General features: G+C 44.9%; 1 protein-coding gene across 1 annotated transcript in view; it reads right to left on the reverse strand.

The window, feature by feature from the left end:
• Positions 1 to 691: 691 nt before the first annotated feature.
• The window catches only part of LOC143986946 (TOG array regulator of axonemal microtubules protein 2-like), a 59,176-nt gene continuing 32,384 nt past the window's right edge, over positions 692 to 27,483 (reverse strand). The window contains exons 11-19 of the mRNA XM_077485359.1: positions 18,188 to 18,293; positions 16,793 to 17,028; positions 14,611 to 14,769; positions 13,740 to 13,857; positions 13,287 to 13,393; positions 11,057 to 11,267; positions 8,281 to 8,497; positions 5,686 to 5,772; positions 692 to 1,358 (exon numbers count right to left, since the gene is read on the reverse strand). Coding sequence (XP_077341485.1) covers positions 1,105 to 1,358; positions 5,686 to 5,772; positions 8,281 to 8,497; positions 11,057 to 11,267; positions 13,287 to 13,393; positions 13,740 to 13,857; positions 14,611 to 14,769; positions 16,793 to 17,028; positions 18,188 to 18,293 — 1,495 coding nt within the window. The 3' untranslated portion in view covers positions 692 to 1,104. The remainder of the gene's footprint in view (positions 1,359 to 5,685; positions 5,773 to 8,280; positions 8,498 to 11,056; positions 11,268 to 13,286; positions 13,394 to 13,739; positions 13,858 to 14,610; positions 14,770 to 16,792; positions 17,029 to 18,187; positions 18,294 to 27,483) is intronic.

A 27,483-nucleotide genomic window follows, 5' to 3' on the forward strand; every position in this document is an offset into this window, starting at 1 on the left:
TTTTTTTTTTTGCACACTGCTTTGTATTACTTCTGTATGAATTATACGTCTTTATACTGATTTGCTAATGGTAAAAAAAAAAATATATATATATCTTAATTTACTTACCATATTCTTCATTTTACAAGTAAGCAATTAATAGCCAACGCACACACAATAGTGGTGTCACAGAGCATTTATAAAGAACAACCAGAAGCTGTTTGCCTTCAGACTCTCTCTCTCTAATTGAAACTCCCTAAACCTCTATGAAGAGAGCGGGCAGGGAGGGAAGGAGAAGGGGGGAGAACAGTCATTCCTCTGACTCATCTCATTAACTCAACCTTTTTATAATTAGTTCAAATTGTTTGGAATTATAAAAAATAAAAAAAAGACAAGAACAACATATAAAAATACAATTTAATGCTAATTCCAATAATACAGTATATACATACATGAGCTCCATCAGGGTTTAATGGGGGTATTCCAGCATATTGTTCAGATATTGACTATAAATTAATATACAGAAAGCTCAGGAATAGGATTGTCTTCATTTCAGAACTTCACATGTTGTATTAATAACTACAGTATATAGTAAAATATAATATCCATATCAATATATATATATATATATATATATATATATATATATATATATATATATATATATATATATATATATATATATATATATATATATATATTATATACCTACCATCAGGATGGGCTGCTATGTGGACAGACTCTACTATGGTGTCAGATCATTGAATAATATCTTAAATTGGCTCCTCCTCTTCTCGCTCCCTCCGGCTGCACTCCAGGGGGATTGGTTCTGTGCTGTATGGGGCCCCGTGATTTCTAACAGCAGTACCGTCACTAGGATAGTGAACTTTTGCATGACAGGTCCTCTTTAACAGGCTACCATTCAGTTATATATATCGGAGATGCATCACATCCCGTATTAATAAATTCCCAATCTATAGAAAGAATCAGTTCTTCTTCTTCTTCTATTATAATAGTTTTTAATCTTAAATACAGAATTTACACTAAATACAGAGAACGCAGGTTCCGCCCCCATTACATCACCGTGCTCCGCCTCCTCCGGCACCGTGGATCGGGGGTCGGTATTTATTTATTGGTCCCCAGAATGTCGGCCAGCATTTTGGTGGCGTGTTGGGACTGTCCAGAGGCGTACTCCTCCAGGCTCCGCCCCATCACTCGGTGTAAGTTATTGGTAAGTTTGGTGATGACGTCCTTGAAGTTACCGTTTCGGCCGGGCAGCACTCCGTTCCCGGTTATATTGCTCAGGAAGAACCACAAAACGGGCAAAACGTGGCGCTCCACGGCCTGCGGTTTCCGGGGGTAGACAGAGGATACAAGACCTGGGGGGGCAATGGAGAAATGTTGAGGGGTTCATTATAGAAATAATAATAATAATGCGGTGAGAACCCGCCACATAATACAGTATTCGCCTTCAGGGGCGTCTTGTAAATGCCATCAGACGTGGCCTAAAATTTTTGTTAGAGCAACAGCACTATGTGCCTCACCTTGTAGGCTATGAAAGTACCAGTGTTAGTCTTCAAATCAGTCCCAGCCCCCGCTGAACCCCCTGAATTCTAGATGAAGAATTCTGCCCAGGAAGAGATTAAGCTCCACCCAGTGGCATAACCAACAGCCAGAGTGGCCCATGTGGCACCTGGGGTAAAAGGGGGCCCCGTAATTTGTAGTTATGCCCCTAGTCGCCCTTCTGCCGATGCTAAGCAGTGCCCTCAGAGCCCTGGACCAGGAGTAGAAGGGGCCTCATAATTCATAGTTACACACCGCAGGCCCCACCCCTGCTGATGTTAAGCAGTGTCTCAAAGATCCCTGAAGTAGAAGGGGCCTTCATAATTTCTAGTTAAACCCCTGCTGATGCTGAGCAGTCCTACCAGAGCCCGGGATTAGGCGAGGCCCCATACTTCATAGTTATATACCCTTGGCTCCACCCCTGCTGATGTTAAGCAGTGCCCCTAGATCCTTGGAGTAGGAGAGAGTCCCATTATTTGTAATTACATCCCCTGGCCCCACCCCTGCTGATGCTAAGCAGTGCCCCCCCGAGCCATGGAGAAGAAGGTGGCTCCCTAATTTGTGGTTATACCCCTGCTGATGCTAAGCAGTGCCCCCCAGAGCCATGGAGTAGAAGGGGGCTCCCTAATTTGTGGTTACACCCCTGCTGATGCTAAGCAGTGCCCCCCAGAGCCATGGAGTAGAAGGAGGCTCCATAATTTGTGGTTACACCCCTGCTGATGCTAAGCAGTGCCCCCAAAGCCCTGGAGTAGAAGGAGGCTCCATAATTTGTGGTTACACCCCTGCTGATGCTAAGCAGTGCCCCCCAGAGCCATGGAGTAGAAGGGGGCTCCCTAATTTGTGGTTACACCCCTGCTGATGCTAAGCAGTGCCTCCCAGAGCCGTGAAGTAGAAGGGGGCTCCATAATTTGTGGTTACACCCCTGCTGATGCTAAGCAGTGCCCCCCAGAGCCATGGAGTAGAAGGGGGCTCCCTAATTTGTGGTTACACCCTTGCTGATGCTAAGAAGTGCCCCCGAAGCCGTGGAGTAGGAGGCTCCATAATTTGTGGTTACACCCCTGCTGATGCTAAGCAGTGCCCCTCAGATCCCTTTAGAAAAAGAAGCCCCAGAATTCATAGTTGCACCCCTGGCTCCACCAGTGCCCTCAGATCTTTGGATTATTTGTAATTACACCTCTGGCCCCATCCTTACTGATGTTAGGCAGTGCCCCCAGAGCCCTGGACTAGAAGGGGGCTCTATAATTTGTAGTTACACCCCTGCTGATGGTAAGCAGTGTCCCCTGAGCCCGGCATAGAAGGGGCCCCATTATTCCTTGGTTCACCCCTGCTGATGCTAGGAAGTGCCCCACAGAGCCCTGGAGTAGAAGGAGCCCCATAATTCATAGTTACACCCCTGGCCCCACCCCTGCTGATGTTAACCGTTGCCCCCCAGAGCCTCTACTGCCCATTGAAGTGCTGGTATATGACAGTTTAGTGATGGGCGGGGTTTAGCACTGCAGGGGGTGGGGCTTAAAGTGTATGTCTAACCAAAACTTAGAGAAGGAAATCCTGATCAGCTTTTTTCTGTGGCGTGTGCCCGCTGGGGAGATTCACGGCCTATTTGGAAGCCGTTGCTCTACCACCCTCTGAAAAGGGATCCACCATGGATTTTACTCTGAGTCTTCTTGGTGAGCTAAGACTGGCTGTGGATCTTGTTGAGTCAGCAAATTGCAACACTGTACACACAGACTGGGTCATAGGAGGTTTGTCTTCTACACAAAGCGACATTTGAGGCAGAACAGCCGAGGAGCCGTGTGCCGACCGACACAAAGACTTACAGGAACCAGATGGTTGTGTTCTTCCCCTATAAACATGTTGGGGAGGTCAGGCTCCCCATAAATAAAGTATACTATGTGCGTTTGTATCGTGTGATTGTGTCATATGATTGTATTGTTTGTTTGTATCATGTATTTGTATTTTGTGTTTGTATCATATGATTGTATTGTATGTTTGTATTGTATGATGGTGTTGTGTGTTTGTATTGTATGATGGTGTTGTATGTTTGTATTGTATGATGGTGTTGAGTGTTTGTATTGTATGATGGTGTTGTATGTTTGTATTGTATGATGGTGTTGTGTGTTTGTATTGTATGATGGTGTTGTGTGTTTGTATTGTATGATGGTGTTGTGTGTTTGTATTGTATGATGGTGTTGTGTGTTTGTATTGTATGGTGGTGTTGTGTGTTTGTATTGTATGATGGTGTTGTGTGTTTGTATTGTATGATGGTGTTGTGTGTTTGTATTGTATGATGGTGTTGTGTGTTTGTATTGTATGGTGGTGTTGTGTGTTTGTATTGTATGATGGTGTTGAGTGTTTGTATTGTATGATGGTGTTGTATGTTTGTATTGTATGATGGTGTTGTGTGTTTGTATTGTATGATGGTGTTGTGTGTTTGTATTGTATGATGGTGTTGTGTGTTTGTATTGTATGATGGTGTTGTGTGTTTGTATTGTATGATGGTGTTGTGTGTTTGTATTGTATGATGGTGTTGTGTGTTTGTATTGTATGATGGTGTTGTGTGTTTGTATTGTATGATGGTGTTGTGTGTTTGTATTGTATGATGGTGTTGTGTGTTTGTATTGTATGATGGTGTTGTATGTTTGTATTGTATGATGGTGTTGTATGTTTGTATTGTATGATGGTGTTGTATGTTTGTATTGTATGATGGTGTTGTATGTTTGTATTGTATGATGGTGTTGTATGTTTGTATTGTATGATGGTGTTGTGTGTTTGTATTGTATGATGGTGTTGTATGTTTGTATTGTACGATGGTGTTGTGTGTTTGTATTGTACGATGGTGTTGTGTGTTTGTATTGTATGATGGTGTTGTATGTTTGTATTGTATGATGGTGTTGTGTGTTTGTATTGTATGATGGTGTTGTATGTTTGTATTGTATGATGGTGTTGTATGTTTGTATTGTATGATGGTGTTGTGTGTTTGTATTGTATGATGGTGTTGTGTGTTTGTATTGTATGATGGTGTTGTGTGTTTGTATTGTATGATGGTGTTGTGTGTTTGTATTGTATGATGGTATTGTATGTTTGTATTGTATGATGGTATTGTATGTTTGTATTGTATGATGGTGTTGTATGTTTGTATTGTATGATGGTGTTGTGTGTTTGTATTGTATGATGGTGTTGTATGTTTGTTAGGCATTAAAATGAAAACATGCGATCCATAAATGACTGTGTGAGAATTCTTTGGAATACTGCGCGGTACTGGAGAAGATCTGGATAGAGTGGAGAAAAGTCGGAACCTCTGGCAGGTTTTTATTGTTGGCTGTGTCTCCATTGCAGAGGTTTCCCTTCACTTCCTGTCCTGATTAGAGGCGTCACAGGAAGTGAGGAGAAATCACTAGACATGTGCAGAATGAAAAAAATTGTTTTGTTAAATAATTGAATCTAGTTAAATTTGCTAAAATTCGCTTCACTCATTTTCGGAATTTGTTTAGTTTATTGACTTTTCGATTTAAATTTTCCGAATTCTGTTGAATTGAATTCAATTTGGTTGAATTTGGAAAATTTGAATCGGCATTCGAATTTATTCTATTCTAAATTTGAAAGACTGTATTATCTTTCTTTCTATTTTATTCTATTATATTCTTTTCTATTCAAAATTCAAATTTCGGAAGGTGATTATAGTCTATTTGTTTTTTTTTTATTATTCTATTATTCTGATGCTATTCTATTGTTTTTTCTATTCTATTCTTTTCTAATCTGTTCTATTCTTTTTTTTTTTCTCTATTTTATTCTTTCTTGTTTTCAAATAAAATTTTTTATTAATTTTCTATTTGAATTTCGGCTGAATTTTGTTTCATTATTTCGGATCAGTTTAAATTTGTTTCTCTTGTAATTTGGAAATTCGGGTTCATCAAATAATGAAAAACGTGTCCGATTCGGAACGCAGCGATCTTCACGTCTCTGGAAGTCGCCCTGACAGAGACGGACAACCAAAACTCTGACAAAGGTTCTTACTTTTCCCTTTCTTGCTATAAAATGAAGGAACATGGAACTCTAAAGCCACGGCATCTCCCATGTCTCCATCCTCATTGGTTCCCCTTTAATCCTTCCAGTCAATCTACTTCCTGCGTTGAGGCGAGTTACCTGACAATCGTTCGGTCACGTCACTCATGGCGCGGCCGCTGAGGAAGCGGATGCGGCTGGCGAATGGTTGCAGAAGCCACAGATTGTCTGTAATGTAAAAATGATGGTCAATAAAGATTTCCTGTTTGTAGGGAAAGCTGAGAGTTCACGCTTTTCTCTCCATTCTTTGCCGCTAATCTGCAGTCATGTGACCGACATTCCAAAAAATGCGTCTCTCCCCGCCCCCGACTACATCACGCTGTCTGACAGCAGAAGAAGAGTTCAAGTCAAACGCAACCTTCTCCATTCTAACGCAGAGCTGCACAAATGCATGCGTCCCAATGCAGGCCGCAGTGGTCGGCAAGGAAAGGCTTTGTTGGACTTGCTTTGCCTGCAATCCAAATTCCCCTCAATTGGACCCACTGCATGCGAAGAAATGCAACGCAAAATCCAAACGCAGCCTCTGAACTGTCATCTAAATGCAGCCCCCCCCCCGCCCTGAGCAGGAACATCGATTTAGAATTAGAGTTACTAGGCTGTAGTCAGCCAGAGCTAGATTGATAGTTCGTCGTTCTTGGAACTCTCTGGTATTCGTTTGCTTCTGCCTGCTGCTGGGTAGTGCCCCAGAGAATGGTGTGGGGGGCGGCACTAATCATGGAGGGTGGGAGGATGTAGATGGCTGACTGGACCTCTTAGGCCCGCTGCCTGGGTAGAGTGACCATTTGTTTGGATAGAGGCCAAGGATTGGGACTTGGTGAGGTAAGTGAGGGGTGAAAGCACCATGGAAGAACTCAACTTCAATCCGGGTATCTGAGAAACTGGACAGACGCTTTGCCCCTGACTGCAGTGTGGTGGTCTCTCCCCTAGGAGGCGGTCACTGAACTATTTAGTATCTAATTTCACAGAATGTTGGGTTGGCTTAAAGGTTCTCAATCTGTGAAGGCTGTAAGTACTTTTTGCCACTCTCCTGGTACCAGTTAAGTCCATGGGTGTCCTATGCCCCAGCCCTCTCCTTCGGCAGTATTGGGTGAAATCCAATAAACTCCTTATTTGGTCTAAAAACTGACCATCTGTTCACACCGCTTCACTCCTACTGAGGACTAGACCTTGGCGTGAATGCTAACCTGCCCCGCACCTGAGGTTCCTAATATAACTTTGGGGGTCATGGGGTAGCAACATACACTACTCCATTAAGGACTAGTCCTGGGGGTGAAATGCTGGTCTGATGTTCTTCACTCATCTTTGGAGGTCATGGAATTGCTGCATACACTACTCCATTGAGGTCTAGGTCTGGGGGTGAAATACTGGCCTGACCTGCATTTGAGGTTCCTCATATGTCTTTGGGGTCATGGGGTGGCAACATACACACTACTCCATTGAGGACTAGTCGTGGGGGTAAAAAGCTGGTCTGATGTTCTTCACTTATCTTTGGAGGTCATGGAATTGCTACATACACTACTTCATTGAGGACTAGGCCTGGGGGTGAAATACTGGCCTGACCTGCATTTGAGGTTCCTCGTATGTCTTTGGGGGTTATGGTGCTGCAACATACACTACTCCACTGAAGACTAAACCTAGGAGGTGAAATGCTAGCCTGAGGTTCCTTATATGTCTTTGGGGGTCATGGCGTTGCAACATATAATACTATATTGAGAACTAAATGTAGAGGTGAAATGCCAAGTCCATGGGTGTCCTATGCCCCAGCCCTCTCCTTCGGGAGTATTGGGTGAAACCTAATGAACTCTTTATTTGGTCTAAAAACTGACCGTCTGTTCACACCGCTTCACTCCTGCTGAGGACTAGACCTTGGCGTGAATGCTAACCTGCCCCGCACCTGAGGTTCCTAATATACCTTTGGAGGTCATGGGGTAGCAACATACACTACTCCATTAAGGACTAGTCCTGGGGGTAAAAAGCTGGTCTGAGGTTCTTCACATATCTTTGGGGGTCATGGAATTGCTACATACACTACTCCATTGAGAACTAGATCTGGGGGTGAAATACTGGCCTGACCAGCATTTGAGGTTCCTCATATGTATTTGGGGGTCATGGGGTGGCAACACACACACACTACTCCATTGAGGACTAGACCTGGGGGTAAAAAGCTGGTCTGAGGTTCTTCACATATCTTTGGGGGTCATGGAATTGCTACATACACTACTCCATTGAGGACTAGGTCTGGGGGTGAAATACTGGCCTGCCCCGCATTTGAGGTTCATCGTATGTCCTTGGGGGTTATGGTGCTGCAACATACACTACTCCACTGAAGACTAAACCTAGGAGGTGAAATACTAGCCTGAGGTTCCTTATATGTCTTTGGGGGTCATGGCGTTGCAACATATACTACTCCATTGAGAACTAAATGCAGAGGTGAAATGTTGGCCTGAGGTTCCTCATATGCCCTTGGAGGTCATGAGGTTGCTACATACTCTACTCCATTGAAGTCAATGAGAATTTATTCATCCCAAAAAATGTGAGAGGAGTGTTTGCAAGAAAAGGAAAAAACCCCAATAAAGGTTACCGGCTATAACGTCAGGAATGATGAATATAGGATGGAGGTGGAAGGTCCTCTTTATCGGGAAGGAAGAGTACCGGATACAGTCAGCAATGATTTACCTATATGTTTCATGAGTGTGTCCAGGACGGTCACTGCGGCCGTGTAGATACCGGTGTGCTTGGAGTTCAGGTTGTCCGTAACGACGGTCACCATAGGGACTAACACATGGTGCAGACTGTCCTTCAGAATCGGGATCATGACCACCGCAGACTCCAGAGCGTACTGATTGACCTTCTTGTTGGCGTCCTGCATCCTCGGGTTAAAGGCATCAAATATCTGTGAATATAATAAAAATAAGATGTAATAAAATGACGGTTGTTGGCGAGGATCCTGTATAATACGAATCGGTTTCATGAAGTTATGTGAATTTGGAACAAAGTTCATTTACTAAACATTTCCACAGCCACCTATAATCTCCCAGCGATCAGCTTGTGACGTTCCTCCTACACACCTTCTATAGGAGTCTTCCATTATAGCGTCCCCATTACCCTTGGAAATTCACCTTCCCCATACTAGGGGTCTATTTGTCAAGGTTGTCTCTTAAAATTCCCAAGACTCTCACGTAAGATTCACTCGTTTCTAATGGAATCCTATGTGGGAAATATTTGAACCTTGGGTGAAAGTTGTGAGAATCTTGGGTGAAAACATTAACCCTTTCAGCCTCCACATCCATATACCGCTTTTGGGTCAGAGCGGTTTTTAGCAGCTTCGTATAAATGGTAAAGGTACCTGTGTTGGTCTTCAAATCGGTCCCTGAAGAATCCCTTGGATCCTAGACCAGGACTTCTGCCCAAGAAGAGAATAAGCCCCACCCCCTGCTGAGGATAAGTACTTGCCCCAGAGGCTCTACTGCCCACTAAAGTGCTGGCATTTGACAAGGGGCAGGATTTGGCCTTCATGAGGGAAGGGCTTATGCCTCGTACACACGGTTGGATTTTCCAATGGGAAATGTTGGATGTGAGCTTGTTGGCTGAAAGTCGGACCATGTGTACGCTCCATCGGACATTTGTTGTCGGACTTTTTCTGCCAACAAATGTTGGCTAGCAGGTTCTCAAATTTTCCACCAACAAAACTTTGTTGTGGGAATTTCCGATCGTGTGCGCACAAGTCTGACGCACAAAAGTTCACGCACGCCCGGAATCAAGTATGAGCCGGAAGCGCCAGGTCTTGTAAAACTAGCGTTGGTAATGGAGAGATCACATGACTACAGAACTTCTTTTTTATCAGCTCGTCGTACGTCTTGTACGCCACTACGTTCGGAGTTGTTGGCCAACATTTGTGTGCCGTGTGCAGGGGCGGACTGACCATTCGGGCACTCGGGCTCTGCCCGAGGGCCCCATGCCACTAAGGGGCCCCATCAGGGTTGCCAGCCTCAATAAAACCAGGGACAGTATGTAAAAATCTGTGTTTTTTTTTTAAAAAATCCTAAGATTATAGCTGCCCCGCCTCTCCAATACCTTTTCAGGGTGTGTGTGTGTGTATTCTGTGTGTGTATATTGTGTGTCTGTGTGTATACTGTATGTGTGTGTATACTGTGTGGCCCCATAATCTATTGCCCGGAGGCCCCATAATCTTCTCCTATTGCCTGGGGGCCCCATGAGTTGTCAGTCCACCCCTGGCCGTGTGTATACAAGACAAGTTGGAGCCAACAGCCTTCCAACAATAATCCGCGGTTTTGTTGTGGGGAAGTGCGATGGTGTGGACGTTGCATTCGAGTATAACTCCAGCCAAATCTATTCTTTTTTATTTGGATAGATTAGGGAAAGGTTGGATTCCTCTGCCAAGTTTTCATTGCTGAGATTCTTAAATGGAGCGGCTTGGAGAAGATACGAAATGTCTTGAAGATTACAGAAGAAGAGCCAGATTGGAATGTGATTGGCCACTAGAGACAGGGACGTAACTATAGGGGGTGCAGCAGTTGCGACCGCAACTGGGCCATGTAATGCAGGGGGCCCATGCAACCCCCTCTACATATGGCCGGCAGCAGCATAGGCAGCTAGGGGTACCAGTGCACCATGCACACGGGTGGCTGGAGGTGGAGGGTGACTAGCAGAGCTCCATGCTTGACTATCGCACTGGCTGCTCTTTAGTTGTGAATTCCCCACATGACCTGTGTCCTCGGCCGGCTCCTCAGAGTACCCCTCTCCTGCTCCATGCATTGCCTCTCAGTCCGATGTCTGTTCTCCCCAGGCCAACATGGATGAGTGCGCAGCCTACAGCTTGGTCATGGTGAGTGAGAGGACCCCATCCCCCACACACCATTACTTACCCCCTCCATCTCCCCCAGGGGACAGAGGCCCCTTCTCACGTGGGGACAGGGACCCCCATCTCCCCTGGGGACAGGGACCCCTTCTCACCTGTGGGCAGTAACTTCATCTGCCCTGGAGAAAAGGACCTCATCTCTTCTGGGGTGGGGACCCAATCCTGCCTAGGGACAGTCCCCCAATAGGGCACCTAAAGGGGGGGCCCTTCATGGTTTCTTGCATCGGGGCCCTGAAGGTTCTAGTTACGCCACTGACTACAGACCTCATTGGTGGTCATGCTACAACAGATTCTTCAGCAAAGTGAATAGGAATGAGTAATTACACAACTATAGTCACAGGAAACAATGTTTCTTTTTTATAAAATAAAGGCTTATTGAGTAGGTAGGTTACAGAGCAGGGTGCTCCACAATAGCAGAGGTTACGGAGGTAAGTGTATACAGGATAACAAATGATCTACAATGTATAACAAGATGCCAATAATGTTTCTCCTGCAGAACTGAACTGATCAGAAGCCTCTTATCTCATTCATCGTTATTTCTAAATCGTTCTTTTTTTCTGCTTCTCCACTTACTGGAGTGATGTTGGAGGTGACAAACCTCACGTTGTTCTTGCAGCGCTCCAGGAGAAGCGTCACTCCTTCCATTTTGCTTTGATATTCCTTAGCGGAGAGAAGTTTGCTGAGCTCCTTCAGTTGCTCCGTCACTTCCGCTGCCCGGACCGGCGGCCTTCCAGGGACCGGGGATTCCTGCGCTTCTGCTTCCACATCTGCAGGTCTGGTAATGCTACAGAAAAAAAAAATAATATGTTTTATTTATTCCAAACTGATCCTCAGGATCCAGAGAGAGGACAAGTTCTCATACGTCATAGCTGTCCATAGCTGTCTATGGCTGTCCATAGCTGTCCATGGCTGCCCATGGCTGTCCATAGCTGTCCATGGCTGTCCATGGCTGTCCATAGCTGTCCATAGCTGTCCATGGCTGTCCATGGCTGTCCATAGCTGTCCATAGCTGTCCATGACGTTCCCTCCGGGGACAATGCAGGCTGCACACCAAGGCCCCCATTATAAAGATGGAGCAACTTTGCAGTGTCCAAGGGAATCTCCTCCCTGCTATAAATATATATATATATATACAGTGCCTTGCGAAAGTATTCGGCCCCCTTGAACTTTTCAACCTTTTGCCACATTTCAGGCTTCAAACATAAAGATATAAAATGTTTATTTTTTGTGAAGAATCACCAACAAGTGGGACACAATTGTGAAGTGGAACGAAATCTATTGGATTTTTGAAACTTTTTTAACTAATAAAAAAATGAAAAGTGGAGCGTGCAAAATGATTCGGCCCCCTTGCGTTAATACTTTGTAGAGCCGCCTTTTGCTGCGATTACAGCTGCAAGTCGCTTGGGGTGTCTCTATCAGTTTTGCACATCGAGAGACTGAAATTCTTGCCCATTCTTCCTTGCAAAACAGCTGGAGCTCAGTGAGGTTGGATGGAGAGCGTTTGTGAACAGCAGTTTTCAGCTCTTTCCACAGATTCTCGATTGGATTCAGGTCTGGACTTTGGACTTGGCCATTCTAACACCTGGATACGTTTATTTGTGAACCATTCCTTTGTAGATTTTGCTGTATGTTTGGGATCATTGTCTTGTTGGAAGATAAATCTCCGTCCCAGTTTCAGGTCTTTTGCAGACTCCAACAGGTTTTCATCCAGAATGGTCCTGTATTTGGCTGCATCCATCTTCCCCTCAATTTTAACCATCTTCCCTGTCCCTGCTGAAGAAAAGCAGGCCCAAACCATGATGCTGCCACCACCATGTGTGACAGTGGGGATGGTGTGTTGAGGGTGATGAGCTGTGTTGCTTTTACGCCAAACATATCGTTTTGCATTGTGGGCAAAAAGTTGGATTTTGGTTTCATGTGACCAGAGCACCTTCTTCCACATGTTTGGTGTGTCTCCCAGGTGGCTTGTGGCAAACTTTAGACCAGACTTTTTATGGATATCTTTGAGAAATGGCTTTCTTCTTGCCACTCTTCCATAAAGGGCAGATTTGTGCAGTGTACGACTGATTGTTGTCCTATGGACAGACTCTCCCACCTCAGCTGTAGTTCTCTGCAGTTCATCCAGAGTGATCATGGGCCTCTTGGCTGCATCTCTGATCAGTCTTCTCCTTGTCTGAGCTGAAAGTTTAGAGGGACGCCATGTCTTGGTAGATTTGCAGTGGTCTGATACTCCTTCCATTTCAAAATGATGGCTTGCACAGTGCTCCTTGGGATGTTTAAAGCTTGGGAAATCTTTTTGTATCCAAATCCGGCTTTAAACGTCTCCACAACAGTATTACGGACCTGCCTGGTGTGTTCCTTGGTCTTCATGATGCTCTCTGCGCTTTCAACAGAACCCTGAGACTATCACAGAGCAGGTGCATTTATACAGAGACTTGATTACACACAGGTGGATTCTATTTATCACCATCAGTCATTTAGGACAACATTGGATCATTCAGAGATCCTCGCTGAACTTCTGGAGTGAGTTTGCTGCACTGAAAGTAAAGGGGCCGAATAATTTTGCACGCCCCACTTTTCAGTTTTTTATTTGCTAAAAAAGTTTAAAATATCCAATAGATTTCGTTCCACTTCACAATTGTGTCCCACTTGTTGGTGATTCTTCACAAAAAATTAAAATTTTATATCTTTATGTTTGAAGCCTGAAATGTGGCAAAAGGTTGAAAAGTTCAAGGGGGGTGAATACTTTCGCAAGGCACTGTATATATATATGTATATACACACAGACACACGCACACTTTACCTTTCCTCTGGTTGCTGGACATCCTGGGCCATCACGGCGGCGCTATTCTTCTGAGGAGGACGCTGGCTTCTAGCGGACGGGATCTCGGAGACGCTGTCACTCAGCTCCTGGAATAATCGTCATATCATCTATTATAAAGTTTGTGTAAAACAAGGATCTCCAAACTGCGGCCCGTGGGCCGGATGTGGGCACTATCCCTCCCAATGATACCAGAGATGGGAAACAAATTCTCTCACTGACACCAATGATTATTTTACTCCCGCTGACCACCAAGCCTGTGCCATTGATTACTCCCTCCGATGCCGGGGCATTTTCTATACCCATTGGCCACAGTCCGGCCCCCTTCACATTTGAAGGGCAGTAAGCTGGCACTTTGTTTTTAGAACATTTGGAGACCCCTGGTGTAAAACATGAAATACGAGGCATATGAGGCACATCACACAGCTCACATACTTTCTGCTTCACAGTGGCGATGAGGTCGCGGAGCTCATGTGATGGGATCAAACGTTCCATCTGCACCTCGAACTTGGGATGAGCCATGACCAGGCTGAACATCCGACGTCCGTAAAATCTGCAATACAGGTGATCATTATTACAATGTGTGGAATACACTCAGGACTGTAGGTGGGGGAGGGGGGTCACTTAAAAAATCCTCCCTCAGGCCCCCCTTTCAGTCTTGCACAGTTGTAGCGGCTCTTCTCCTGGACTGGAAAGTCTTCCCCTGATGTCACTGCACACTGTGAGCTTCTCACAATGAGCATTAGAAGCTGCAGAAAGTCAGATAAACCCCGCCTCATTTCCTAAGAGGAGGACATCCAGTGCCCCTGGCCCCATACCCTTTGAATTTTCTTTGGATTCGGGGGGGGGGGGGGGGGGGGGGGTCTGCAGGGGGAGGAGGGGGGTACATGGGGGAATCAGATGTGGTCAACACAGGGAGGGGGATCAGGTACGGAGGGCTGGAAGGACAAGTACAGAACGATGCACTGTGTCTGTGTCTCTCTCTCCAGCAGCTAAAAGCTGGCAGGAGGGAGAGGAGAGAAAACAGCTTTCCGCTGCTGGAGGGAGAGACACAGACACTGACAGTGCATCGTTCTGTACTTGTCCTTCCAGCCCTCCGCGCCATTCCTCTGGGCCCTCCTGTGTTCCTGGGCCCCCTACAGGAGGCCTGGTGGTACCCCTTATCAGCGGCCCTGATGGCATGTGTGAGCTGCCCTGGGCAGAGAAAAAGGGGCCCCTCCAAGGAAGGGAGCTATAAAATAATCCCATAATAAGTCAAAGTCCATCAAACGGCATGGGTGGGAGGGTGACCTCTGTATGAAAGTACCTGGTGTCCTGCTGTCCATCCTGAACCAGTCTGACGAGGGTGCGGAGGAAGGTGTCTGTACTTTCTCTGGTTCCACACAGAAGTTTCTCGGCCCCCAGGAGCTCCATCACCCTGAGCAGATGTTTGGCCGTACATTTCCTCACTGCGCTGTTTCGGTGGCTGTGGAGGAGAACGGCACAAATTACAACCTCAGGAGACCACAATGGGCATCAACGTCTCCTTATACCTCTATGGTGCCCCAAGAGATGGCAACATTTAATGGGCACAGCTTTGCCAGTGTGCCCGGGCTCCTCATGTAAATGACTCTTTTGGAACGCCAATCCCCCCCCCAGGCTCTCAGCATCCTTATACTGCAATGCTAGAGTTACACCTCCAAGTGGACCTATTTTGTTCACATTAAAAGATACCGACAGGGACAACATGTGCAAAAAAAAGGCTTGTTTTACCACTTATTGGCTTCTCAAGAAACAAGCTGCCAGAAAGGTAAGTATATGTAGGGAAGGCCACTTAGAAATCATGGGGCCCCATATATCTTTCCTGATGAGGTCCCCCAACCCCGCCTACAAAGGGGTGTAGCAGAACAGCGGCACTGACTTTATCCACCTACGCCCCAGAAATGGAAAAAAAAAGTCCCTCTTCTGCTTCCACCTCCTGGGCCCCTCTATTGATGGTAATTGAAGCCCTGGTAAGGGAGCAGAAGCGGGGATGTGATCTAGTAAAATCCATTTGTTCACTTAGGAACAATAAAGCTTCTTGGGGACCCCTGTTTAGATGGTGGGGCCCAGTACAGCGGCCCTGTATACAGGTATGTTGTACATACCAGCTGCTCTGGGCTGATAGGGTCACTTGAACCCAGGGGGGGTCTCAAACTGGTGGCCCTTCAGCCATTGCGAAACTACAAGTCCCATGAGGCATTGCAAGGCTGACAGTTACAAGCCTGACTCCCCCAGGCAGAGGCATGATGGGACTTGTAGTTTCACAGCAGCTGGAGGGCCACCAGTTTGAGACCCCTGCTGAACCCCTTGATGCCGATGTCCCACAAATATGCAGCCTCACTGGACTGGGCTTTTTGCCGCGGGGCCGCATATTTGCGTATTTCCCTTTGGAGCACCCAGCACAGTGACCCAGGGTCTCCCCCCGAGCCCCGTTCTAATGATCGGGACCCAGAATGGCCACAGTGATCAGTCACACCCCCCCCCCCCCCCATTCTCTGTTCTTGCAGAGATAGAAAAGAAGTTCTTGTATAAAAGTGAGTACTCACAGAATGCAACTGACTAAAGCCCATAAACCCAGTGCATGGACATGCACAGAACACGGGGGCACAGCCAACGCGTTTCGGGGGACGCACCCCCTTCCTCAGAGCTAGGCATTTTGTGAGTACAGACTTTTATACACAAATGTCTTCTTATTGGATGATCTCTGGTAATGCCCTAGGTGCGTGCGCCTTCCATTTCTCTTCTTCTTGTAGTTCCTTTCGGATTACCCCATCGGAGGAAAGCGCATCCACCCAGTTCTGGGATCCCACATCCACCTTCCACACCACCATTATTTCTGACATCTGTCACCCCTCACCTTGGAAGACCTATTAGCTGGAAGTGACTGTGTTTTTTTGTATCTCAGATGTGATGATATGTACGGTTTTACTAACACAGGTCAAAGTTGCAAAATTGTGCTCAGGCATTAAAATTTGTTTTACCCTGAGGTGGGAAGGGGTTAAGACACGTTAAGTCCATGCATGCGGAGTAATGTGTCAGTGACCCCCTTTCAGGTATGTATTACCACTGATAGAGATCCCGGGACTCCCCCTGACAATGTCTTCATCTGCTTCACCTACATACTTGTCTCTGCCGTCCCTACAGTGTCGTATTTCAGGCATCGGTCTCGGGGGTGTATTATAGGGAGAGTCCAGGCAGAGGTCAGGCATCTCTCTATAACAGAGATATGCAATTAGTGGACCTCCAGCTGTTGCAGAACTACAAATCCCATGAGGCATAGCGAGACTCCGACAGCCACAAGCATCACACCCAGAGGCAGAGGCATGATGGGACTTGCAGTTTTGCAACAGCTGGAGGTCCGCTAATTGCATATCCCTGCTCTACACTAACAAAGCTCCGCCCCCGAGGAACTGAACATGGGCTTACTAATAAATAGTACAGATTATTTCAGTCGATCGGTCACACACCTGCCTCCTGCAGCGATCAGGGCGCACAGCGCCTTGGAAGGGGTCACGTTCTCCACCATCATCCCCAGAGATTTGTCGGCTTCCTCCCGGATGAAATCGTTGGAGTCGCCGATCTTGTGGAGCAAAACCCGGGTGATTTCCTCCACCTCCTGGTCCACGCTTCTGCGGAGAGACCTGAACAGATCGCCGATCGTCTTGATGGCGTGGCGGGAGACCTTGGAGCGCAGATTACCGACCTGACGGCGAGTACAACCATTAAAGTGACCTCGTCACCGACATAAACAAGGAGATAAAAGACAGAACTGCAGCAGAAAAGCAAATCGGTTTCCCGGCCTGCCGCCATTCCTCCGATCTTGCAGAGCTACGGCCTGCAGCAGAACCTTCGCATTCAATACCTCTGGGTGCGTCCGATGTCTGCACACAAACCCCCCCCCGCCACACACTATGGTTCCTTCCTCTGACTCCTACCTCACTACTGTGAACCTGTACTGATGATAGAAGTAGCAGATGGAACCACAGCGTGTGGTGGGGTGCTCACATTGGATGCACCCTGAAGTGTTGAATGCGAAGGTTCTGCTGCAGGCCGTAACTCTGCAAGAGAGCCCAGATCAGAAACCCGGACACCCCTCCTGCCCCCCGGGGGACTGCTCCCCTATAGAGACAGTACAGTGATTGAGCGTTGTCAGCCCAGGTCCCGGTTCACAGCAGTGCGGCTTGGAAATTGCACAACTTCAGCGCAATGTGCGGCACATCCCTGCGATTTGCACTGCCGGCTTCCCTGCGGCTTGTTACTTCATCTACCGTCTATGCAATGAAATCAGTGAAAAGTAGTGAGGGAAACTTTTTCATAAGCGCTGCAACATCAGTTCTGATGCTGGAACTGTCAAATCGCATGACAAGTTCCACCGGTGATAACAGGGGGGCCAAGACAGGGAAATACTGGAGGGATCACCGGGGGGGGGGGGGGGGGGGGATGGGGGATAAAGGAAAAAAAATAAAACCACTGCAGCCACCCCATCTATAAATACAGTGCTTTGAAAAAAGTATTCATACCCCATTGACATTCTCCACAGTTTGTTAGAACCAAAAACATACATTTATTTTATTGGGATTTTATGTGATGGACCAACACAAAGTGTCACATAATTGTGAAGTGGAAGGAAAATGATACAAATAAAAATATATATATATTTTTTTTAATGGCGTGCCCCCCCCCCCCCAATCCATACCAGACCCGAAGGGCACCCAGACAGCAATAAATACCTGGCAGAGGTTCTGACTCCTCCCTTCTCCAGCTAAAGCAAAATCTAACTTTGGGCTTTACATTGATTGTAAAGGTGAAGAGTCAATGAAATCTCTGTGTGCTGATTGGTCAGACGGGACGGGTGCACTTACCTCTCGGGTCACAGCCATGCAGACCTCGTGGATTCTGGAGCAGAGAACCTCGGGGTGCCAGGAGGCCAGGCAGCGCACACTGAGGAGCCCCTTCTCCTTCTGCTCCCTAAAGAGATCACAATTCGGGGATCATTATCAGGATTGGCCCAATATATTCCAGGGCAAGAAGCCGACATTGTTACATAGTTACAAAGATACATAGTTAGTCAGGTTGAAAAAGATGCAAGTCCATCCAGTTCAGGCCGGGTTCACACTGCTGCGGGGGGGAGATCCGGATGTGATTCGCACCGCACTGCAGTGCAAATCACATCCGATCTCCGTAGCGATGCGAGTTCAGCCATACAGATAGTATACAGATAGTATACAGATAGTATGGCTGAATTCCCATCGCTCCCGCAGCAAACTCGCACGGGACCCTTTTTTGGGTCCGCAACGGAATCGGATCGCATGGGGGTTCACACCATGCGATCCGATTCCTGTGCGAGTGTGCAGATCGCACTGCGATATGCCGACGGATCTGGGGGTGTCATTAACATATCATTGACACTCCCAGCCGTCCGCATAGGGCAGTGTGAACTGCCGGCGGGAGGCATGCGATGCGGGAAAACGCCGCAGATTCGCGGCCTTCCCGCATCGCTGTGGTGTGAACCCGGCCTCAACCACAAAAAAAAAAATAATAATAATAATAATAATAATAATGATAATATCATACAATCCCATATACCCAATTATAAACACACAGTGGATCCAGAGGAAGGAGAAAACCCCAGCAGAGCCAATGATCCAATTTGCTACAGCAGGGGAAAAAAATTCCTTCCTGATCCCCCGAGAGGCAATCGGATTTTCCCCGGATCACCTTTACCTATAAATGTCACCCCGTTATATTCTGTACACTTAGGAAATAATCCAGACCTTTCTTATAGCAATCCACTGATTGGGCCAGATCCACCTCTGCAGGGAGTCTATTCCACATTTTCACAGCTCTTACTGTGAAGAAACCTTTCCGTATTTGGAGATGAAATCTCTTTTCCTCTAGATGTAAAGAGCGCCCCCTTGTCCTCTGTGATGACTGTAAAGTGAATAACTCGACACCAAGTTCACTATATGGACCCCTTATATATTTGTACATGTTGATCATATCCCCCCTTAATCTCCTCTTATCAAGAGAGAACAAATTCACTTCCTCTAATCCAGTGATGGAGAACCTCGGCACCCCAGATGTTTTGGAACTACATTTCCCATGATGCTCATCCACTCTGCAGTGTAACGGGGCATCATGGGTAATGTAGTTCCAAAACATCTGGGGTGCCGAGGTTCGCCATCACCGCTCTAATCTCTCCTCATAGCTGAGCTCCTCCATGCCTCTTATCAGTTCGGTTGCCCTTCTCTGCACTTTCTCCAGTTCCCCGATATCCTTTTTGAGAACTGGAGCCCAAAACTGAACTGCATATTCCAGATGAGGTCTTACTAATGATTTGTACAGGGGGGGGGCAAAATGACAGACAGCCAATCAAATGTACAATCTCTCATTATACCAATCCAGTCACTCCGGAAATTCTCCTGACATTTCCAGCTCTTCATTTTACAGCTACACTCCAGGCGTGCAAAACACACAGTGCCCCCCCTAGACATCCCGGGGTAATGACCTCCACTGGAGCAACAGCAAAGATACTCACTCTGCTCTCTCCTCCTGTCAGCGTGTTCCCTGTTAATGCACATGCACTGCAAAAAGTCCTTCCTTATCCTAATCCGCTGATTGGACCATCCGGGATCTGAGTCCGTGTCCAATGAGCAGGCAGTTTATAGAGAAGGACACACACCTGCCTGGCTGTACAACATGGCAGAGGTGTGAGAATCACAAGACTAGCATGCGGGGGGAGGTGCAGGGCAGTGCGGGGGAGGGTGCAGGGCGGTGCGGGGGGGGGGGGGGCAGTAAACTCACAGAGTCCGGTTGCAAAGAACAGAATTTGTATTAATGTAGACACCGACCACCGGGGACACTCACAGCAAGTATGTGCAGCCAATCGGAAAATCAGGTGCACCGATAGCGTCTGTCTGAGGGACGGAATGTGGGGGGTCTGAGCCCCAATGGGCAGGGCCAGATTAAGAACATTGTGGGCCTGGTGCTGAGGATTTTGGTGGGGCCTTTTATAAACAATAAATAAATAAAAATGCTAACTATTATTTTGTTATAACAAATTAAATTAAAGAGAGAGAAGGAGGATGAGAGAGAGAGAGAAAGGGGATGAAAGAGGTGTGAGGGGTAAGGGAGGGAGGATGAGAGAGAAAGGGGGGGATGAGAGAGAGAGGAGGCACATGAGGATGTGTGGGAATGACATCAGGGCAGCCTGGCCAAGGCAAGTGACGGAAGGCACAGAACCCAGAAGGAAGTCCGGGTGAAGGTGGAAGTGCCCGGGCCCCGCCGGACTGATCACAGCACAGCACTGGAGGGCTCAGTCTGACAATTTAAGTGTACCCTAATGTGCTAAAATGCTGGGCATACTTGTACATTATGGCATAACCTACCCCAGGGCCTCTAAAAAGTAGTACTGTTAGAAAAGTTTACTACTGCTTTACTATCACCGGAGCCTCTCATGGGGCCCCTACTGACCCTGTGGCCCTTGGGCAGTGCCTAAGTACATGGTTGTCAACATTTCAAAAATTTTTCAGGGATGCTTTTTTTACAAGTGCTATATTTAGAGTAGCTGACATCCCCCGTGTTCCTCTATACATCGCAATAGTAATTACAAAATAAAATAAGTACTAATAATGGGGCAGAACAAATATGAGGACTGTGAGATTTCCTTTAGTTGAACTGACAAAAGTGCCCATTCTAGAGCTGGTAACATTGAGGAACATATAATTTTAACATATAATTTTAAAGAACAGTTTTTGTGGGTAAGAGGCATAGGGGAGGAGTGTGGATGGTATAAAAGTGGGAAGTATGTGCAGGTGAGGGAGAGGAATGTGGAGGGTCTAACAGTGGGCCCTATGTACATGAGAGGAGTGCAGAGGGTATGGCAGAAGGCACTATGTACAGGAGAGGAGTGTGAAGGGTAAGACAGTGGGCAGTATGCACAGCAGAGGAGTGTAGAGGGTATGACATTGGGCACTATATAGAAGACTTCTCTATATAGAGAAGAGTGTGGAGGGTATGACAGTGGGCACTATATACAGGAGAGTAGGACAGTAAGCAGTAATTACAGGAGAGGAGTGTGGAGGGAGGGTATGAAGGTGGGCACTATGTATAGGAGAGGAGTATGGAGGGTATGACAGTTAGTAGTATGTACAGGAGTGGAGGGTATGACAGTGGGCACTATGTATATGAGGAGTATGGAGGGTATGATAGTGAGTAGTATGTACAGGAGAGGAGTGTGGAGGGTATGACAGTGGGCACTATGTATAGGAGAGAAGTGTTGGAGGTATGGCAGTGGGCACTATGTATAGGAGAGGAGTGTGGAGGGTATGACAGTGAGTAGTATGTACAGGAGAGGAGTATGGAGGGTATAGCAGTGGGCACTATGTATAGGAGAGGAGTATGGAGGGTATGGAGGTGGGCACTATGTAAAGGAGAGGAGTATGGAGGGTATGGCGGTGGGCACTGTATACAGTGGTGTGAAAAAGTGTTTGCCCCCTTCCTCATTTCCTGTTCCTTTGCATGTTTGTCACACTTAAGTGTTTCGGAACATCAAACCAATTTAAACAATAGTCAAGGACAACACAAGTAAACACAAAATGCAATTTGTAAATGAAGGTGTTTATTATTAAAGGTGAAAAAAAATCCAAACCATCATGGCCCTGTGTGAAAAAGTGATTGCCCCCTAAACCTAATAACTGGTTGGGCCACCCTTAGCAGCAACAACTGCAACCAAGCGTTTGCGATAACGTGCAATGAGGCTTTTACAGCGTCCTGGAGGAATTTTGGCCCACTCATCTTTGCAGAATTGTCCTAATTCAGTTACATTAGAGGGTTTTGGAGCATGAACGGCCTTTTTAAGGTCATACCACAACATCTCAATAGGATTCAGGTCAGGACTTTGGCTAGGCCACTCCAAAGTCTTCATTTTGTTTTTCTTCAGCCATTCGGTGGTGGACTTGCTGGTGTGTTTAGGATCATTGTCCTGCTGCAGAACCCAAGTTGGTTTCAGCTTGAGTACACGAACAGATGGTCGGACATTCTCCTTCAGGATCTCTTGGTAGACAGCAGAATTCATAGTTCCTTTTATCACGGCAAGTCTTCCAGGTCCTGAAGCAGCAAAACAGCCCCAGACCATCACACTACCACCACCATATTTTACTGTTGGTATAATGTTCTTTTTATGAAATGCAGTGTTCCTTCTACGCCAGATATACTTGGACACACACCTTCCAAAGAGCTCCACTTTTGTCTCATCGGTCCACAGAATGTTGTCCCAAAAGTCTTGGGGATCATCAAGATGTGTTGTGGAGAAATTGAGACGAGCTTTGATGTTCTTTTTGCTCAGCAGTGGTTTTCTCCTTGGAACTCTGCCATGCAGGCCATTTTTGCCCAGTCTTTTCCTGATGGTGGAGGCATGAACGCTGACCTTAACTGAGGCAAGTGAGGCCTGCAGTTCCTTGGACGTTGTTGTGGGGTCTTTTGTGACCTCTTGGATGAGTCGTCGCTGCGCTCTTGGGGTAATTTTTGGCGGCCGGCCACTCCTGGGAAGGTTCACCACTGTTCCATGTCTTCGCCATTTGTGGATAATGACTCTCACTGTGGTTCGCTGGATTCCCAAAGCTTTGGAAATGGCTTTATAACCCTTTCCAGACTGATAGATCTCAATTACTTTCTCTCTCAATTGTTCCTGAATTTCTTTGGGTCTCGGCATGATGTGTAGCTTTTAGGCCCGGTTCACACCGCTGCGGGGGGAGATCCGGATGTGATTCGCACAGCAAATCACATCTGATCTCCGTAGCGCTGCGAGTTCAGCCATACAGATAGTATGGCTGAACTCGCAGCGCTCCCGCAGCGAACTCGCACGGGACCCTTTTTTGGGTCCGCAACAGAATCGGATCGCATGGGGGTTCACACCATGCGATCCGATTCCTGTGCGAGTCGGCAGATCGCACTGCGATATGCCGACGGATCTGGGGGTGTCATTAACATAACATTGACACCCCCAGCCGTCCGCATAGGGCAGTGTGAACTGCCGGCGGGAGGTGAGCGATGCGGGAAAATGCCGCGGATTCGCAGCGTTCCCGCATCGCTATAGTGTGAACCCGGCCTTAAGGATCTTCTGGTGGACCTTACTGTGTCAAGCAGCTCCTATTTAAGTGATGCCTTGATTGTGAACAGGTGTGGCAATAATCAGGCCTGGGTGTGGCTAGAGAAATTGAACTCAGGTGTGGACAACCACAGTTATAGTATGTTTTAACAAGGGGGGCAATCACTTTTTCACACAGGGCCATGATGGTTTGGATTTTTTTTCACCTTTAATAATAAACACCTTCATTTACAAATTGCATTTTGTGTTTACTTGTGTTGTCCTTGACTATTGTTTAAATTGGTTTGATGTTCCGAAACACTTAAGTGTGACAAACATGCAAAGGAACAGGAAATGAGGAAGGGGGCAAACACTTTTTCACACCACTGTAGGTGAGGAGTATGAAGGGTATGACAGCGGGCACTATGTACAGGTGAGGAGTGTGTAGGATATGACAGCGGGCGTTATGTATAGGAGAGAAGTGTGGAGAGTATGACAGTGAGCTGTATGTACAGGAGAGAAGTGTGGAGAGTATGACAGTGGGCACTATGTATAGGAGAGAAGTGTGGAGAGTATGACAGTGGGCACTATGTATAGGAGAGAAGTGTGGAGAGTATGACAGTGAGCTGTATGTACAGGAGAGAAGTGTGGAGAGTATGACAGTGGGCACTATGTATAGGACAGAAGTGTGGAGAGTATGACAGTGGGCACTATGTATAGGAGAGAAGTGTGGAGAGTATGACAGTGGGCACTATGTATAGGAGAGAAGTGTGGAGAGTATGACAGTGGGCACTATGTATAGGAGAGAAGTGTGGAGAGTATGACAGTGGGCACTATGTATAGGAGAGAAGTGTGGAGAGTATGACAGTGGGCACTATGTATAGGAGAGGAGGATGAAGTAATCTGGGAAGGAAAAATGTAAAGGTTTGTGGAAGGATGATTAGGGACTGCGTAGTGGTTAAGCGGGCCATACATGGATTGAAATTACACCAATTAAGCAGAGACCAGCCATAGTTGATCTATGTACGGGCTAGCTGGTTTTACACAAGTCAACCTATTAAACGACCTGAGTACAACCAGCCTGTCAGGTTTTCCCCAAAACAATCAGTGCTGCCAGCTATAGTTAGCAACACTAATCATTGTATTCACTGGCAGAACACAATAACACTGCGGTAGAGATTGTCCCATTCACAGGTCAGCGGGTGAGAGGGTGTGTGGGGACAGGCTGGGGAGAGATACTAGTCAGTCCCTGGGTAGGCACTGGTTAGTATCAGAGCCAGATACACACAGGTTACATACGCCAAGATCATTAGAGCGAGAGCAATAATTCTAGCACTAGACCTCCTCTGTAACTCTAAACATGTAACCTGTAAAAAAATGTAAAGCATCGCTTAATACACAACAAAAAATCGTGATAACTTTAGTGGGTTTTTTTTATGAATGAAACATAAAAAGTTGCAAATACCACCATTTTATTCCATAGGGTCTCTGCTAAAACAATATATAATGCTTGAGGGTTCTGAGTAATTTTCTAGCATAAAAAAATGATGATTTTTACATGTAGGAGAGAAGTCTCAGAATGGGCCTGGTTGCCAAGGGGTTAATTATCATAAGTAATATACAAATAATTATTATAAGCTCTGTGAGTTCATCCTCTCCGTCTGCTGCAGAGTGTTCCAGCTGTATTTATACTGCCGCTCTGTATGCAGCTTCTGACAGGCTGCGCAAGGAGCCCTGTATTTTAACCAGTGCTGGAGTGGGTCTTTAGCTACCTACCCCCCGAATATGATCGCCGAGCTACAATCCTCGAAGTCAATCTTCTTTTCTTTTTTTTTTTTTTGGGCAAATGGGCCTATCTTGAGAAAGGGGCCTGGAGCTGCAGCTCCAATAGCCCCTATGTTAATCCGGCCCTGCCAATGGGGAGGTCTCCACAGGGGTTTGGGGGTCTCTATCCTTTCCCTCTAGAACCTCTCTCTGGCACTATTTTTTTTTTCTAATCAAGTAATTTTTTTTTATTTCGTTTTCAAATTTACAACAAAAAGCAAAACTTCAAAACACACAAATCATTTGCACAAAACAACCCGACAACAAAACGATTCCCTGTCCATGTCAGATGGGTGACCTGTCCCTACGCTACCCACACGGGAAATGCGTGCCAAGCCTGAGAGCCAGGGCTAGAAATAGGCTCTGACTGACCCAAGATGGCTGCTAGAGTCACATGATGGGGCAGCAGCATCCAATCGGCTAGCTTTCCCAGTGACCCAGGAAACCATAGAAGAACCATGTTCCTCTTGACTTTCTCTCCCCTGCAATGCCTCTGCGGTTGAGCGCCACCTGCAGTGAAGAAAGTAGACTGCAGGCTGAACAGAATTACAAATATTGGATGGCAAATCATTTTTGCTGCTTCTAATTGTGAGGCTTAGAGGACTCAGTCTGAGACAGGAAGTGCCGTTCCTGGCGGGATCTCCAGGTGGGAATCTTTGAAAATGGATTCGCAAAACAATCTTTAGTTAAGAGAACTTTATACAGCAAGACGAAGAGAAAAACACAGCAAAGGGCAGATCTCCGCTCTCTATTCACAGCTGGAAATATGTAATATATTGATATACATCCATCACCTATTATATATTATTATTACTTCTATTCCTTGTTATATATATTGATACTTCTATCAGATATTATTTATTGTTTTTCTTTTTTTTTCTAAAGAGAAATTATTTATTGTTACTTCTATTTTATATTATATATTGTAACTTCCATCCCATATTATATACAGTATTGTTACTTCTATTCCTTATTATATATTGGTACTTCTATCAGATATTATTTATTGTTATTTCTATTATATATTGATAATTCCATCACATATTATATATTATTACATATATTCCAAATAATATATTGTTACTTAAATTAGGTATTATTTATTGTTTCTTCTATTATATATTATACTGTATATTGTTACTTCAATCCCATATATATTACATACAGTATTGTTTATTCTATCCCTTATTATATTATATTGATACTTCTATCAGATATTATTTTTTTTTATTTTTTTTTAAAGAGATATTTATTGTTACTTCTATTTTGTATTATATATTTTTACTTCCATCCCATATTATATACAGTATTGTTACTCCTATTCCTTATTATATATTGGTACTTCTATCAGATATTATTTATTGTTATTTCTATTATATATTGATAATTCCATCACATATTATATATTATTACATATATTCCAAATAATATATTGTTACTTAAATTAGGTATTATTTATTGTTTCTTCTATTATATATTATACTGTATATTGTTACTTCAATCCCATATATATTACATACAGTATTGTTTATTCTATCCCTTATTATATTATATTGATACTTCTATCAGATATTATTTTTTTTTATTTTTTTTTAAAGAGATATTTATTGTTACTTCTATTTTGTATTATATATTTTTACTTCTATCCCATATTATATACAGTATTGTTACTTTTATTCCTTATTATATATATTAATACTTCTATCAGATATTATTTATTGTTATTTCTATTATATATTGATAAATCCATCACATATTATATATTATTACATATATTCCAAATAATATATTGTTACTTAAATTAGGTATTATTTATTGTTTCTTCTATTATATATTATACTGTATATTGTTACTTCAATCCCATATATATTACATACAGTATTGTTTATTCTATCCCTTATTATATTATATTGATACTTCTATCAGATATTATTTTTTTTATTTTTTTTTAAAGAGATATTTATTGTTACTTCTATTTTGTATTATATATTTTTACTTCCATCCCATATTATATACAGTATTGTTACTCCTATTCCTTATTATATATTGGTACTTCTATCAGATATTATTTATTGTTATTTCTATTATATATTGATAATTCCATCACATATTATATATTATTACATATATTCCAAATAATATATTGTTACTTAAATTAGGTATTATTTATTGTTTCTTCTATTATATATTATACTGTATATTGTTACTTCAATCCCATATATATTACATACAGTATTGTTTATTCTA

This window comes from Lithobates pipiens, unplaced genomic scaffold, assembly GCF_037356315.1.
Source record: "Lithobates pipiens isolate NorthernLeopardFrog02 unplaced genomic scaffold, aLitPip1_a1.2 Scaffold_18, whole genome shotgun sequence".
Lineage (NCBI taxonomy): Eukaryota > Metazoa > Chordata > Amphibia > Anura > Ranidae > Lithobates > Lithobates pipiens.